This window comes from Adiantum capillus-veneris, chromosome 26 (assembly GCF_014529385.1).
Source record: "Adiantum capillus-veneris isolate H3 chromosome 26, ASM1452938v2, whole genome shotgun sequence".
Classification (NCBI taxonomy): Eukaryota; Viridiplantae; Streptophyta; class Polypodiopsida; order Polypodiales; family Pteridaceae; genus Adiantum; species Adiantum capillus-veneris.
Window position 1 is genome coordinate 133,490,125 of NC_140956.1, and position 14,464 is coordinate 133,504,588.

The window sequence follows — 14,464 nt, forward strand, 5'->3', positions numbered from 1 at the left end:
TTGAGCAAAGTTCAGAGCACTCATCTTGAGCAAAGCGCAAACATTCATTCCGTTGCACCTAACACACTGTCACCTCTGCCTGTTGGACAGAGTAAGGATCACTGGCGCATGATCAGAATAAATAGTCCCTGCCGAAATGCATACTGTACCACCCAATTCACATAAGTGATCACCAGCATAGAAACGATCTATCCTGGATATATTCACTCCTCCTAATCTGTGGTCAGATCGGGAAAATGAGAGGCTATCTGAGGGCCGCAAAGCTCGCATGCCTGCATACATTTGCGATCCTCATAGCCATACATAGTCGTACCCCAAGCAGCCAACTCGACCCCATGTACAGTAGCATGGCTACCCCTAATCTTGTCTGAAGGGTCCTCAAGCATGTTGAAATCCCCCCAATGTACCACTGCTCTGCATGAGGTAGGGACTCCACCAAATGTGACCAAAACTCAGCCCGTGCACTCGCATGGTTGGGCACATAGTGATCTATCCACAACGCTTGATACAAAATCTTGATGAGCGCGCGGCGGTGTGTGCAAGTGATAGAGCACGCGAAGATGTGCAAGCCTTGAGGCTTGAAGCGGAGGCACTGTGCTGCAGAAGGGAAGCGCTAGCAGAATGAAGAGGGAGAGAGAGAGAGCTCACGTTTTTGGGAAAAACTCAATAAGTGAGTTTTGGGTTTTCCCACTTTTATTATAAGTGACCTTTAAAAAATGTTGAACCTGGACAAAGTATAAAAATGTACAAAAAGGGGTTATTTAGGCCTTTAATCCAACAACCTCCCACTTAAAGGCATAAATGACGTCTTTAAGTTAACCAACTCCCACCAGCTCTATGCAATGCTCATGTTGAGCCTTAGCAAGACTCTTGGTGAGAACATCTGCAGGGTTATCCTGTGTGTGAATCTTAGTCAAGGTGACTAGACCATCCTCCAATACCTGTTGTATGAAGTGGTATCGCACATCAATGTGCTTTGTCCGTGCATGAAACATGGCATTCTTGGCCAAATAGACAGCACTCTGGCTATCACATCCCAAGACAGGAGTACTAGCAGGCATACCAAGCTCTTTGACAAGTCTGCCCAACCATATGGCCTCTTTAGAAGCCTCAATGGCTGAAATATATTCAGTCTCAGTAGTACTCAATGCCACAATTTTCTGCAGTCGTGAACACCAAGAGACAGCACCACCAGCAATAGCAAACACATAGCCACTAGTGGACTTTCTAGTATCCAAGTCACCTGCCATATCTGCATCACAATAGCCCTGCAACTTCAGGTCACTTTTGCCATAGCATATACACCTAGATTGTGTACCTGACAAGTATCTCAGAATGCATTTCAGAGCTTCCCAATGTGCTTTGCCGGGATTGGACATGTATCTACTAACAACTCCCACCGCATGGGCAATGTCAGGACGAGTGGCAACCATAGCATACATAAGAGAACCACAAGCTGATGCATAAGGGATTCCCTTCATAGCATTCACTGCCACGTCATCCTTTGGGCAATCGGCTTTGCTAAGTTTTGTGTGTGGAGGTAAAGGTACTCCAAGTGACTTAGCTTCAGCCATGTTAAACCTGTCAAGTACTTTAGCAATGTACTTTTCTTGAGATAAGAAGAGCAATTTCATCTTTCTATCTCTCTTGATTCTCATGCCCAAGATGTGCTCAGCATCACCTAAATCCTTCATTGCAAAAGCTGAATTCAGGTGACGTTTAAAAGCATCAATGGTAGACTTATGCTTCCCAGCAATCAACATATCATCTACATATAGCACAAGGATTATAGGACTTCCATCATTATCCTTCTTTGTATACAAACAATGGTATGAATGGCTGCGTTTAAAGCCTTGAGACAACATAAAAGTATCAAACTTTTTGTACCACTGACGTGATGACTGCCTCAAACCATACAATGCCCTTCTTAGTTTGCATACAAGTTCCTTTCTATCCGGAACTACAAAACCCTCAGGTTGCTTCATGTAGATATCTTCATCAATGTCACCATGAAGAAAAGCTGTTTTTACATCCATTTGATTCAATTCTAAGTCAAGCACTGCAGCGAGAGCAAAAAGGGCACGCAATGTCGTAAGCTTTACAACAGGAGAAAAGATCTCTTGAAAGTCAATCCCCTCTTTCTGTGCATACTCTTTGGCAACTAACCTTGCTTTATAGTTGGGCTTTCCATCAACACATTTGACCTTGTAAACCCATTTGTTAAGAAGAGCCTTTCTTCCTTTAGGCAATGGCACAAGATCCCAAGTATTGTTTGCATGCAAGGATTTCATTTCCTCTTGCATTGCAAGCTCCCACTTACTGCTTGACTCACATGTCTTTGCCTCTTTATACGTAAGAGGCTCTCCCTCATCTGTCAACATAACATGATGCAAAGAGGGGTCAAAGCGTTGTATCAACCTTCTGACATGAGTAGACCTGCGTACCCAATGATCTACATTCTCAGGCACAGGTTCTACATCAGGAGGCAACTCATTTTCAGCATGCTCATGCTGTTGAAAATCATTTTCAGCCATGACAGGTGGCTGTCCATCCTCATTTGGAGCATCTAAATCATGTCCTACCTCTTCTGGCTCAAGGTTAACCGGCTGATTATCAATTTCAGCTTGCGGTAATGCATCCTGAGGCTCTTTTTCAACATCAATAGGTGGCAAGAGAGGCTGAAATTTGACCGATTTCTTGTCAATTTCATAAGATGTAGCATTTTTCAGCAATTTAGCCTCATTGAACACTACATCTCGGCAAGGTACAACCCTCTTAAACTGAGGCAACCATATCCCGTAGCCCATTTCATCCTCTTCCCCATAACCTAGGAAGAGTCCTTGGATGGACTTGGCATCTAGCTTTGTCCTCAAGTCATTACGAACATGGACAAAAGCCTCGCAGCCAAACACTCTCAAATGATCATAAGAGGCAGGTTTGCCAGACCAAACCTCCTTTGGAATGTCATTTTTCAGCGTACTGTTAGGAGAGCGATTGCATACATGAAGTGCAGTTTTCAAAGCCTCTTCCCAAAACCCATGAGGGAGATTAGTCATGGACAACATGCAACGCACTCTCTCACATAAAGTACGGTTATACCTTTCAGCCACACCATTAGAAGATGGATTATAAGGGGCTGTCAACTCCCTTTTAATCCCATATTCTTCGCAATAACGCTGAAATTCAGCAAACGTGTACTCCCCCCCATTGTTAGATCTTAGACATTTAAGCTGACTACCCTTTTGCGTGGTCACAAAAGCATGAAACCTCTTAAATGCATTAAATGTCTCACTCTTATTCTTTAACAAATATGCCCAGCCTTTCCTAGTGCAATCATCAATGAATGTAACAAAGTATGATGCACCACCAAAAGACTTAACAGGCATTGAACATACATCGGAGTGAATTAAATCAAGAGCATTAGCTTTGCGCGAGACACCAGAATAATAAGAAGACTTCTTTTGTTTACCATACAAACAGTCATTACAAAAATCTAACTTGGTGCCCTTTACATCAACCCTCTTCAAAGAGGAGAGCACATCAAGTCCCTTCTGGCTCATATGGCCAAGTCTTTTGTGCCACAACTCCAAATGAGAAGGAACTTTGGCCACTGCAAGAAACTTGCCATGTAAATAGTACAATGTACCACTCTTGCATCCCTTGACAATGAGCATGGATCCCTTAAGCAACTTCCATGAACCCCCAGCAAAAATGGTTGTATAACCCCGTGCATCCATCTGGCCAACAGACAATAGACTCTTCTTGATCATAGTTACATGGGACGGCGGGTCGGGGTCGGGAACGGGGTCGGGACGGCAAAAGTCAGGAAACGGGGACGGGGGTCGGAACGGCAAAAAAAAAAAGAGAGTTTTTTTGGCATTTTTTGACCTACACACATGCCACACACATAGAGCATCACTTTGACCATAAATTTACACTAAATAGACCAAAGAACACGAGTCATATAGGCTGAAATGTGCTAATAAAACATCGATGATCGATGGATACAAAATGAGAAGTGCATGCCACAAGGCCTCAAGAGTCAAAAAGCCTAAAGGACTTAGGACAAGCCTGAGGCCTCAAGGATAACAAAAAGTAGAAAGGGCTATGTAGTAGGTAGAGTCGTAGACTCAAGAGTCTAGACTCGAGAGTCGAGTGATCAATGATCATCAAACTCAAGAAGTGCTCGCTTGTTGAATCTCCACATCGTCGTCGTAGTCGAGGTCGTCAGCAACGTATGGGCTCCGGCTCGGGAGGCTCGCATTGAGGCTCGAAATCCTCCTCTAGCTCCTCCAAAAGAGTATCGGCCATAGATGGATTCTCTTGTGCCATCTCTCACTCAGTGAAAGGATCTGCCTTGTGTGTGACGCTCTTGGCAAGCATGCGCAAGTTAGCGCTCACAAACACCAAATCATTGGCCCTCTGAACGCCAAGGCGATTCCTCTTCTTAGAGGCAATGTGGCTGTACACACTCCATAGTTGCTCCAAGCAACTAGTGGTACATGCTTGGCTAAGGACACGAACAGCCAAGCGCTGCAAATGTGGGCCATCTCCTCCATAGTCTTCCCACCACAAAACCGAGCCAATCTTGTTGCGATCAAGCTGTGCATCTACACATCCATAGGAGCCCTTCTTTTGCCTGTAGTTGAGTAGCTCGTCTCTAATCTTGCGCCTAATGTCACTGCTAGGCTCAAGGCGCTCCAATGCAAGCCGCCATCCTTTGCTCACCTCCTTGTCGGTCTCTTGACGCCTTCCTTGAAACTCAGGGTCAAGCACATAAGCTGCCGCATGAAGTGGAGAGTAGTATCCATTCCACCTCAACTCACACAAGCCATGAATCTCCGCATACTGAACAGGGTCAGGCACAAGCTTCTCAAGTGCCTCTATCATCCGATCCATGGCTTCGTAGACTTTGCCAATGCATGGCTGCAAGCCATCCACCACTCGAAGTAGGTGTAGAATAGGCTTGACCATGGCGTCAAGAGTCTTCACCTCCTCCCACCAAGCTGCGTCGTCGGCCCATTCTCGGCATTTCAATCCTACTGCTGATGTAGACTCCGGCATGGCCTGGAACTCATCACTGAGAAAGAGGCCCCTTAAGGCTCCGCCACATGTAGACAAGCGGCCTAGCATAAGCCAATTGAATGCAAATCTTGTCTCTGAATATTTGAGCAAAGACAAGTGGCTCCTCTTTGAGAATTCATGGCGCACTTTTTGATGGTTGAGCACAAAGGAGACAATTCGAGAGGCGTCACCAATGGTGGGTGAAATCCATGACAAGCTCCCTATGTCCTTGAGGAGGTTATTGAGGCAATGCGCCATGCAAAATGTGACATGGATGCTGGGATACATGCCCTCAATGATAGCTCCGGCTGCCCTATTTGACGCCTCTCCATCTGCAACCATACAAAGGACATTCTCCGGGCCGGTGATCTCTATGGTGCTTGTCCACTCCGCAGCAAGCATCTCGGCGGCCTTGCCACTATCGGATGCATCATGTGACTCCACAAAGTACATCTCCCCCCGAGAGTAGGCCACCACCCCGTGGATGGACCGCTTGGGGGTGTCGCTCCATCCATCTACAAGAAGAGAGACGCCATTGGTCTCCCACAAATCCTTTGTTGCTTGGGCCGCTTGCTCCACGGCAAGCTTCTCTTTGTCAAGGAGGGTGGTGTGAAGCCTCTCCGATGAAGGTGGCACATAAGAGGAGCCATATTCCCCTATTTTCGTAACCATGGTTCGAAAGTATAGAGACCTATCCACACAAAATAGAGCATGTTGCGTTAGTATGGAGAGTCGAGAAATTATAACCCATTATGAATACAAAATGGAAGATTGCAATGTGCATATGCCAAGGGAAACTCACCGCGAAGCATGGAAGGCAATGTGGTCGTGGAAGAAGAATCGGGCAACCGACCTATCTACCTCTTCCTTCAATTTAGGATTCCAATTTTCGTTGAGAGTGGTTTGGCGATGCGGAAGGGAAGAGGACGGTGTAGATCCATGGCTCTTGAAGGTTCGAGAGATGTCGTCAAGGTTGGCTTCCCTTTGCTCTCGCGGTGTCGCCGTGGCGGAGGGATCAACGGCAACAAAACGGCCCCTCTTGGCCGCTTCCGCAACCTCATACACCGTGAGTTTCTCAAGAAGATCCAACCTCTTCTCGGGAGCTACATGAGGGCAAAACTTCACCTCGTGACCGGGTTCATGAAGAAGATGGGCTCGCACTTTGTTTGAACCACCCGATCTCTTGTATGGACATAGCTTGCACGTCCATGGTCTTGCACCGCCACCTTTGCCACGCGAGCTAAAGTCGACTTCATCCCACCACGACCACGTTTGCACGGCAGGCCTCCTTCGAGAAGAAGCGGCTTGAGAAGTGGAGTTGGCTTGAGATGACATGATGGTGGAGAGACTCGAGAGAGTAGAGCTTAGAAGTTAGAAGGGTTAGAGGAGAGCTTGTGTGGAGAGAGAGTAAAGGAGAGCTTCAAAGTGGGTAGAAGAGGGAGAGGAGAGCTTCAAAGTTCAAACTTGAGCCTTGAGCTTGAGGGAAATGGAATGAGCTTGAGCCTTGAGCTTGAGCCTTGAGCTTGAGGGAAATGGAATGAGCTTGAGCCTTGAGCTTGAGCCTTGAGCTTGAGGGAAATGGAATGAGCATTGAGCATTGAGACTATGAGTATTAAGAGGCCCGAGGGAGCCTTTTATAGCATCCCAAGGGCCAAGGCTTAAAAAATATGGCAGTTGGGGCTGCACAGAGCCGTTGCAAACGGTCACTTTTTTGAATCCGACCCCGGCCGACCCCTGTCGTCTCCGTCCGGTCCGTCCGGCCCCGGCCGTCCCCGGTCCGTCCCCCCTGCGACCCGCCCGTCCGGCCCGTTTTCCGTCCGTCCCTCGGCGTTCCCAGCCGTTCCCAGCCCGGTTACGGCCGTTCCCCGGCCCTAGGGCCCGTCCCCCCCGTCCCCTGTAACTATGTTCTTGATGCCTGGTACATACCTTACATCTTTAAGCATAAACTCTTGGCCATTGTTTAATGCCAAGCGCAGAGTGCCCATTCCTTCAATGTCACAAGCATGGTTATCCCCAAGGTAAACCTTGCCATACTTGCCTGCATGATAAGAAGCAAAACATTCCACAGATGGAGTCACATGAAATGAGGCACCCGAATCTACTATCCAAGACTGTGTAAGGCCATCATTTGCACTTAGCAATGCATCAATGACATCTCTACGTGAGATAAGCATGTCTTGTGCATTTGCTACAAAAAAATCTGAGGGGCATGAAGCTGCAACCAAGATCTCCTCACTGTTGGATAACTTTGTGATAACCACACTAGAGGATACATTGATAGTCTCCGAATCCTTGGAGAAGGTACCTGCTGATTTTTCCCCTTTCTTATCCTCTGTCTTCTTCTTCTCTTGTGATTCCTTCTTTCTTTCCTGCTCTTTCTTGAAATACCTGCAATCTGGCTTCTTATGGCCTTTTCTGCCACACTGATAACAAGTCACATCCTTATCCCTAGACTTGCTTTTGCTCCTGTTTTGAGTCTTGGTACCTGTATTTTGCTTCTGACTTCTGTCTCTCGCATTGTAAGCAGAACTGCCACCTTCCCCACCACTAGACTTGCGTCTAATTTCCTCATTTAAGATGGAGCCTCGCACTCCATCATATGTGAGGTTGGGGCTATTACTCAAAGAAACCACAAGCGTTTCCCAAGAGTCTGGCAAAGTCATCAACAAAAATATGGCTTTCAACTTGTCATCAAAAGGTTGAAGCCCAGTATCTTGTAGCTGACTCATAACACTGGTGAAAGCACTTAAGTGCTCAGAAGCCGACTTGGCTTCGTCAAGCATCATGTTCACCAGTTTGCGCATCAAATGCACCTGGTTCACAGGGGTGGCATTCTCATAATTGGCCTTCAACTTAGGGTGTCACCTTAGGGTGATTAGGGTTTCCAAAACAGCCTAAAACAGGTTGAAATTAGGTCAAAACAGGTAAAAACCAGAAAATTACAGGTCAAAAACAGCAAAACGCAGGTGTTCTAAATCGATTCCCGTGAATGCCCCTTGCTTTTCCCACTCAAAATAGGTCCATTTGATGCAAATTGATGTGCCAAAACAGTAAATTTGCAGAAAATTCAGAATTGGACTGCTTCGCGATGAAAGCGGAAATTTGATGCGAGAGAAGCCTTTCGCCTGCTGTCCAGCCACCTGTGCAAAACTTCTGAAACCCTAATCTGGCTCTGATACCAGTTGATGAGCGCGCGGCGGTGTGTGCAAGTGATAGAGCACGCGAAGATGTGCAGGCCTTGAGGCTTGAAGCGGAGGCACTGTGCTGCAGAAGGGAAGCGCTAGCAGAACGAAGAGGGAGAGAGAGAGAGCTCACGTTTTTGGGGAAAACTCAATAAGTGAGTTTTGGGTTTTCCCACTTTTATTATAAGTGACCTTTAAAAAATGTGTCCAGGTTCAATATGAACCTGGACAAAGTATAAAAATGTACAAAAAGGGGTTATTTAGGCCTTTAACCCAACAAATCTCACACAAGTAATGCTCCATGTGCATAAGAAAATCGATTGCTCCACCCACAAGGCATCTCTACAGCTCCTGTCAGAGTCGACCCCTTTGACGTATAAACTGGGGTCCACCTAGCCCCTGTACATTCTATGAGACAATCCTCATAGGGGGGAAAAGTCAATGCTGCTATCGCAACCAATCTTGCAATCTTCAAGGCAGGCTTGGATGGGGAGTAATCCGCATCCGAGTGACGTCGAGAGAGCCGTGCCTGGAGTGTCTGTCGGACCCATACCCAAGCGGGGCTTGCAGTCCGTAGAGCTACATCCTTTGTCCAAGAGTCCTCATGAACATATACATAGCATGGTGCACTCTTCAAAAAAGTATACCACAATGTGTCTACATCCTGCTGCATTTGGTGGTGTCAGAGAGAACTTGGCCAATGGCCACAGAGTAGTCTGTACCAAGTCTGTCACCCCCAAGTCTCCCGTGTGGTGAGAGAGATCGAGAGCCTAAACATGGAGCTAGTCCAACACTGTATGCATAATCCACTTAGTCTGATCCCTGCCACACAATAGGAAGGAAAAACCAACTTCGTGAAGTTCAAGAATCGAGGAATACATGAAGCTATGCTTGGGTGGATGAGGGATTTTTCATCGACCATCCAAGTTTGGTAGCCTCATACAAGGAGACCATGTAGCTCGGTACCCGTGCCTCACCTCAAGCAGGATGGGATGTCACGTGCACATGGCTCTGCGTGTCACGTGGACATGCTACATCGACTTCCAGAGCCAATTTTCCACCTAGCCCTAGATAGGAGTCTCTAGAATCCTAGGAGGATTAGTACCCGCAATTTTGTGAGCTTGTTCGCAGGACCTGCATGTTCGGATGAGTCCATTAGATTAGGTTTTCCAGTTTTGGAAACCCTCTTGCACAAATGGATTGTACAAGCGAAAGATGTGCTACTCTACAATGGGCCTCTGGCATGACGTGCATGTAGTTTTAGGTTAGAGGAATCCAACGAGCCATTCCCCACGTCAATCAGATTCGGGGGTGAACAGATGACAGTTTCACCCCAAATCTAGCCCTAGTCAAGTTTATTAATAAGTCAATTTTATTGATTTATTTTATAAACTATGACAAAGTTTTTGCCCTACCTAAGGCCTAAGAGGTTTATAACCTGTTACCTCACCTATAAAGAGCGATATCATTTAGATCAGCTAGCGCCCAAATCGTTTTTGCAGCAGACCAGCCAGCATTTTTGCATTAGCAATCAGTCCTTAGCGTTTTTGCATCTACACAGCAGATCAGCCTAGCGTCAACACTCGGAGACAGATCAGCCCAACGTTTTCAAATTTTAGCCCTCCCTCGTCGGAACCGGCCCGGATCTATCACCGCTAGCCTCTCCGTTGCTGTCCAATACTTTGGTAGCCCATTGAGCCTCTCCTCGGCTATTCCCTCGCCGCATCGAGTGCTCCCATTGCTGCCCATCATCGGCATCATCAAGATCTGTGTTTTTAGCCCTGCTTTTCGCGATAGATTGACTGCGTTTCTGCAGCCAGCTTTCAGCCCTTGTTTCCTCTCACATCGGGAGCGCAAATCAGCCCCAGATGTACCCCTTGCTGGCCATCAACAACCCCTCATTGAGACACATCTAAAGGTGCATCAAATCAGCCCGGAGGTGCTTCATCTTGAAGAGTTACCGCGGCAAATACCATCATGCCCGCTGTGAGTCCTGGGAAGATCAAAGATAAAGTCCATCGCTATACTCTCTCATGGTCGATCTAGAATCAATAAAGGCTATTAGAGTCCTGTCAATTTGTGCTTGTCATACTTCACTTGTTGACATACCAACAAATATGGACAAACTCATCCTCAATGCACATCCTTCTTGAGATGTGGCCAATAGAAGTATCTCAACACCCTTTAGTGTTCGCTTCTATGCCCTTGTTCCCAACAAAAGGAGGATCGTGACACTCCATCAACACCTGTGCCGCAAACCGCATCACACTCAACATGGTCTTTCATACCTAAAACCCTTTCTTGAGAGAACAACATGACACCTCCTCCCACTCTATACCAAAATTTGCAGCAAAATCCGGGTTTGTAGCATATTCCTCCTGCATCGCATCACAATCGTGATGATGCATTGAAGTGGCATCGGATGTCTATGGCTTGCGAGATGATGCACCTGCCACTACATTCTTTGTCCCCTTCAAATATACTATCTAGAATTGAAATTGCAACGAATTGTTTGCCTATCTCACATGCTTCTCTGAAAGCTTGGGACAAGAAATATAGTAGACTCTAATGCTCCCTGTCCGTTGTGAAATTTGTCCCAAGCAAGTAATGCCTCTATTGAGTCAAAGCATAAATAATTGCTAAGAGCTCCTTTCCATATATCTATGCAACCCTCTCTAGCTTGGATAACATCCAACTCTCGTAAGCTATGACATGGCCATCTTGCATTAAGACCTGCCTCCGCAAGTGTCACAATGAACCTCAAAAGATTTCTGCAAGTCTGGTAACTTCAGCACTGACCCGTCAATCAAATTCTGCTTAAGTCTCTCAAAAGCTGCAATTTGTGCAGGTCCCCAAATGAATGATACCCTTTTTTGAGTCTGGGTGTGCAACGGGTGAAGCAATCTCCGCAAACTATTTGATGAACTGTGTGTAAGGTCATAATCCCAAAAAGCTACGAACATCATGTACATTCTTCAATGTAGGCCAATCTCGAATAGCCAACACTTTAGCTAGATCCATGCTAACACCCTTGGACAAAATGACGTGTCCTGTATCTGATAGAAAGAACTCACTCTTCTTTCCATTAATTACCAATGTGTTCGCTTAGGACATCAGACCCTCCACTCACGATGTGTGCATCTGGCCGAGGATCAACCATTCCAATCGCAAGCTCAGAATGATGCCAACTTGCCATGTGTCACTCAGGCATGGCTTTTGTCCACCTCACTCGTTTGACCCTTTGAAAAAGAGACCCTCTTTAACCTTCCGACTTCCCATTCTCATTTGTATCAAAAGTTTGAAGTGCTGACCCTTTTTATAAAAGATTGAAGGCATCATTTGGATCACTTAGGATACTTTGTCCCTCTCTACAAAGGTAGTCACCAGGAGCAATTAAAGAACTCGAATCATAGAAGAACTAAATCTCCAACCTTTAGATGCTCCAGAGATTGTCACAGCAAGTAGAGAGATTCAAACCATAAACTCAGGTTATAAAATAACATATCTTGATGGCAAACTCCCCAAAACATACTCCTTTCTCATGGTAACAAGACTGGCACCATACATACCATTCCACTAGGGCTCGAGATGAGAGACTCACCACTTGGGTTGGAGAAGTCGTTAGGTACAAGATAGACCCTTGCAATGGTAGGTCTTCTTCAAGCGAGAGATGCAATCACCGTCCTCAATAAAAGAGATAAGCACAATTCGATTCCAGGTGATAGCTTGCCTTTTAGTATCCTCATGAACTTGAAGAGCTAGTTAAAAGTTAAAACAAAAAGCTTGTTCATTTTGACATAACACCACACTTGATTTATGTACAAGAAACTTCATTTGAGATGCCACACCCATATGCTGTTCACTAAGCACAATCTTTAGGTTGATGCTTTAGGAGAGGGAAGAACACTTAAAAGTAGCTTGCAATATGGTATCCATCAACATGTTACATAGATGAAGGTTGTGATAGCATAGACAACCTCTCCTCCTGAAGCATGTAATTGAACACGCCCAAAACTTCAAGGGAAAGCATTTACCCCCTTTCAGAGCACATCCAAAAAAGCTGGTACTTCCAGCAAAGGTCTCAATGCAATATAGGTCAGAGGACAGCATGGCCAACTATATAAATGAATGAACCAAAAACTGCAAAAACAAAAAAATTGAGTGCTGTGTTGGACTGCTGCTTCTTTAGGAGTAAATCTAAAATCATTCGAGTGGTGACTTAGATGCTTGTCTACGTGTTCTCCTTAGATATAGAGGCTCACTGTTGGTTATTGGTGAGAAATGCCAACTTGACAGTACCTGTGATAATGAAATAGAAGGCACCTGTTTAATTAGAAAAGTTCGGTCACGCCTAGGATTGGGAGCTAGTGTGCTCAACGAAACTAGATTGGGAGGTTTTGGCCCTCAGGTGGTGGCTAGATGGTAACCCCATAGTAGGGAATTGCTTTGGTTTCGCTAGCCATTTCAATAACTCATCATCAAAGTGTTCAAGAGGGTTTTCCAATGTGGATTGAAAAGTAAGGGCACTCTAAGTTGCCCTCTTCAAGTATAAAAGGTTGACGAGGACAACCTGGGGTGGCGATCCACATATCATCATTTTTCTAGTCACGTAGACCCTTTGTGTGTGTAACCCGCTTGGCATTGACAAAGCGGTAATCTCACAGCAACACATGCACAAAACTGAAAACTTCAACACTAAAACTTGAAATCAAACAGCAGTCACTACGGGAAGTGATGGAGTTCCACTTCCAGATGCATTGGCCCCAGAGTCTGGCACCCCTTTCTTTACTTCGTTTATATTGATTAGTCACAAAGTACCAGTGCTAGGAGTCACTCTTCAATTGTGCAACCATGCACTGATCTACTAAAGTGTTCCCAGGGCTACACTTAACAAGGATCTAGGCCCGAAAAGCAAGTGATGCTGAGGCTCAAACAGTGTAGGAAGAGTGCTGCGTGTAGGACTAGACTCTAGAGTCTGGACCAAAGATTTATATCTCCACCCCATGCAAGACAGACCATATATACAACTGACGCATATCACGCAAGACTAGTAGGAAAGATCTCTGAGAGATAGCTAAATATCTCTGGACTGTAGTGGGGAGTGGTATGCTGGCCACGGTGTCCACTTGGCTACCACTCCTCTGTGCCCCGCTAAGCAGGTCTACTACACCTCCAACAACCCTAGTCCATTGGACAAGTGTCCGCCCAAGTGTGAACCCCATACAAATTGTAACTATCTGATGAGCGCATGTGACACTAGCCCAGCTACAGCTTGTAGACTCGTGTAAGTTAAAGGAAAGGAGGTCATATTGGACATTACTTGGATGAGTGCTAATTGAGGTGAGTTGAACATTGCATTTCAGTGATTTTTCCCCAGCCTCATTTCATTTGGTGGTTCCCCATTTCCAACTCCTTGTTTGACCTCTCCTTTCTACATGACTGCAGTACATCTTTTTAGAGAAACAGTTGGGCCACCTCTCCCACATTGCTTTTGTTACAAATGCAGGAAACTAATTATAGTTCTGAACAAAGGGTCACTACCCTTATGAGGTTGGGAGGATTTTCATGAGAGCTTTTGAGTATTGAAAGATCACTAAATACAGTTATGAACGAAGGGCCACTACCCCTATGAGGTTGGGGAATGTCATGAGAGCTTTTGAATATTGGAAGATCACCTCAACATGATGATTAATGCAGGTGCACAATTGGGGCAAAGCTTCAGAATCCATTTTCAGTCAGGAATCAGATCAAAAGCTGAAGAAAAATAAATAAATCAGGAGTACAGTTGTTACATGCGACAAAATAGGCAGCAGAATGATGTGAGTACAGAGTTGTTGTCTAAGCATTCTGTTGTGCAGACCCACTGCAAGTTGAAGCTCTAGGCACAAGCTAAGCGTAGATGATAAGGAACAAAAGAGTGCGTGGAAGCAAACTGCCAGCAGCAAGATGTTGAGTTCTGATTGTTGTATGAGAAAACTAAATCGAGTGGACTTGGGAAGGAGAGAGGATGCTAGACTAATTGTTGCATGATCAGTTGGAAAACAGATGATAGCTGATTGAGGAGATGGAATACAGAAGATATAAACTTATGCCACACTGTGAGATGTAGACAGATGTAAGACGAGGACTCGCCAAAAGCCCTGTTCTCCGACTTCTCACTATATACGACCGTGTACTGTTTTTTAAGAAACCCAAACCAGATGAATGCAAGGTGCGCG

The 14,464-nt window shown here is 45.6% G+C and overlaps 1 protein-coding gene across 4 annotated transcripts in view; it reads left to right on the forward strand.

Moving 5' to 3' along the window:
• LOC147424235 (uncharacterized) overlaps positions 1 to 14,464 on the forward strand; it is an 80,274-nt gene that overhangs the window by 51,953 nt on the left and 13,857 nt on the right. The window contains exons 3-4 of one of the 4 annotated variants that reach the window (XM_086501622.1): positions 13,944 to 14,065; positions 14,281 to 14,457. The exons of 1 other annotated variant lie outside the window; for it this stretch is intronic. In XM_086501622.1, the coding sequence (XP_086357748.1) occupies positions 14,451 to 14,457 (7 nt within the window). In that variant the 5' untranslated portion in view covers positions 13,944 to 14,065; positions 14,281 to 14,450. Of the gene's footprint in view, positions 1 to 13,943; positions 14,458 to 14,464 lie in introns of all 4 variants that reach the window. 2 more of the 4 variants (XM_086501623.1, XM_086501621.1) reach the window with 2 other exon arrangements.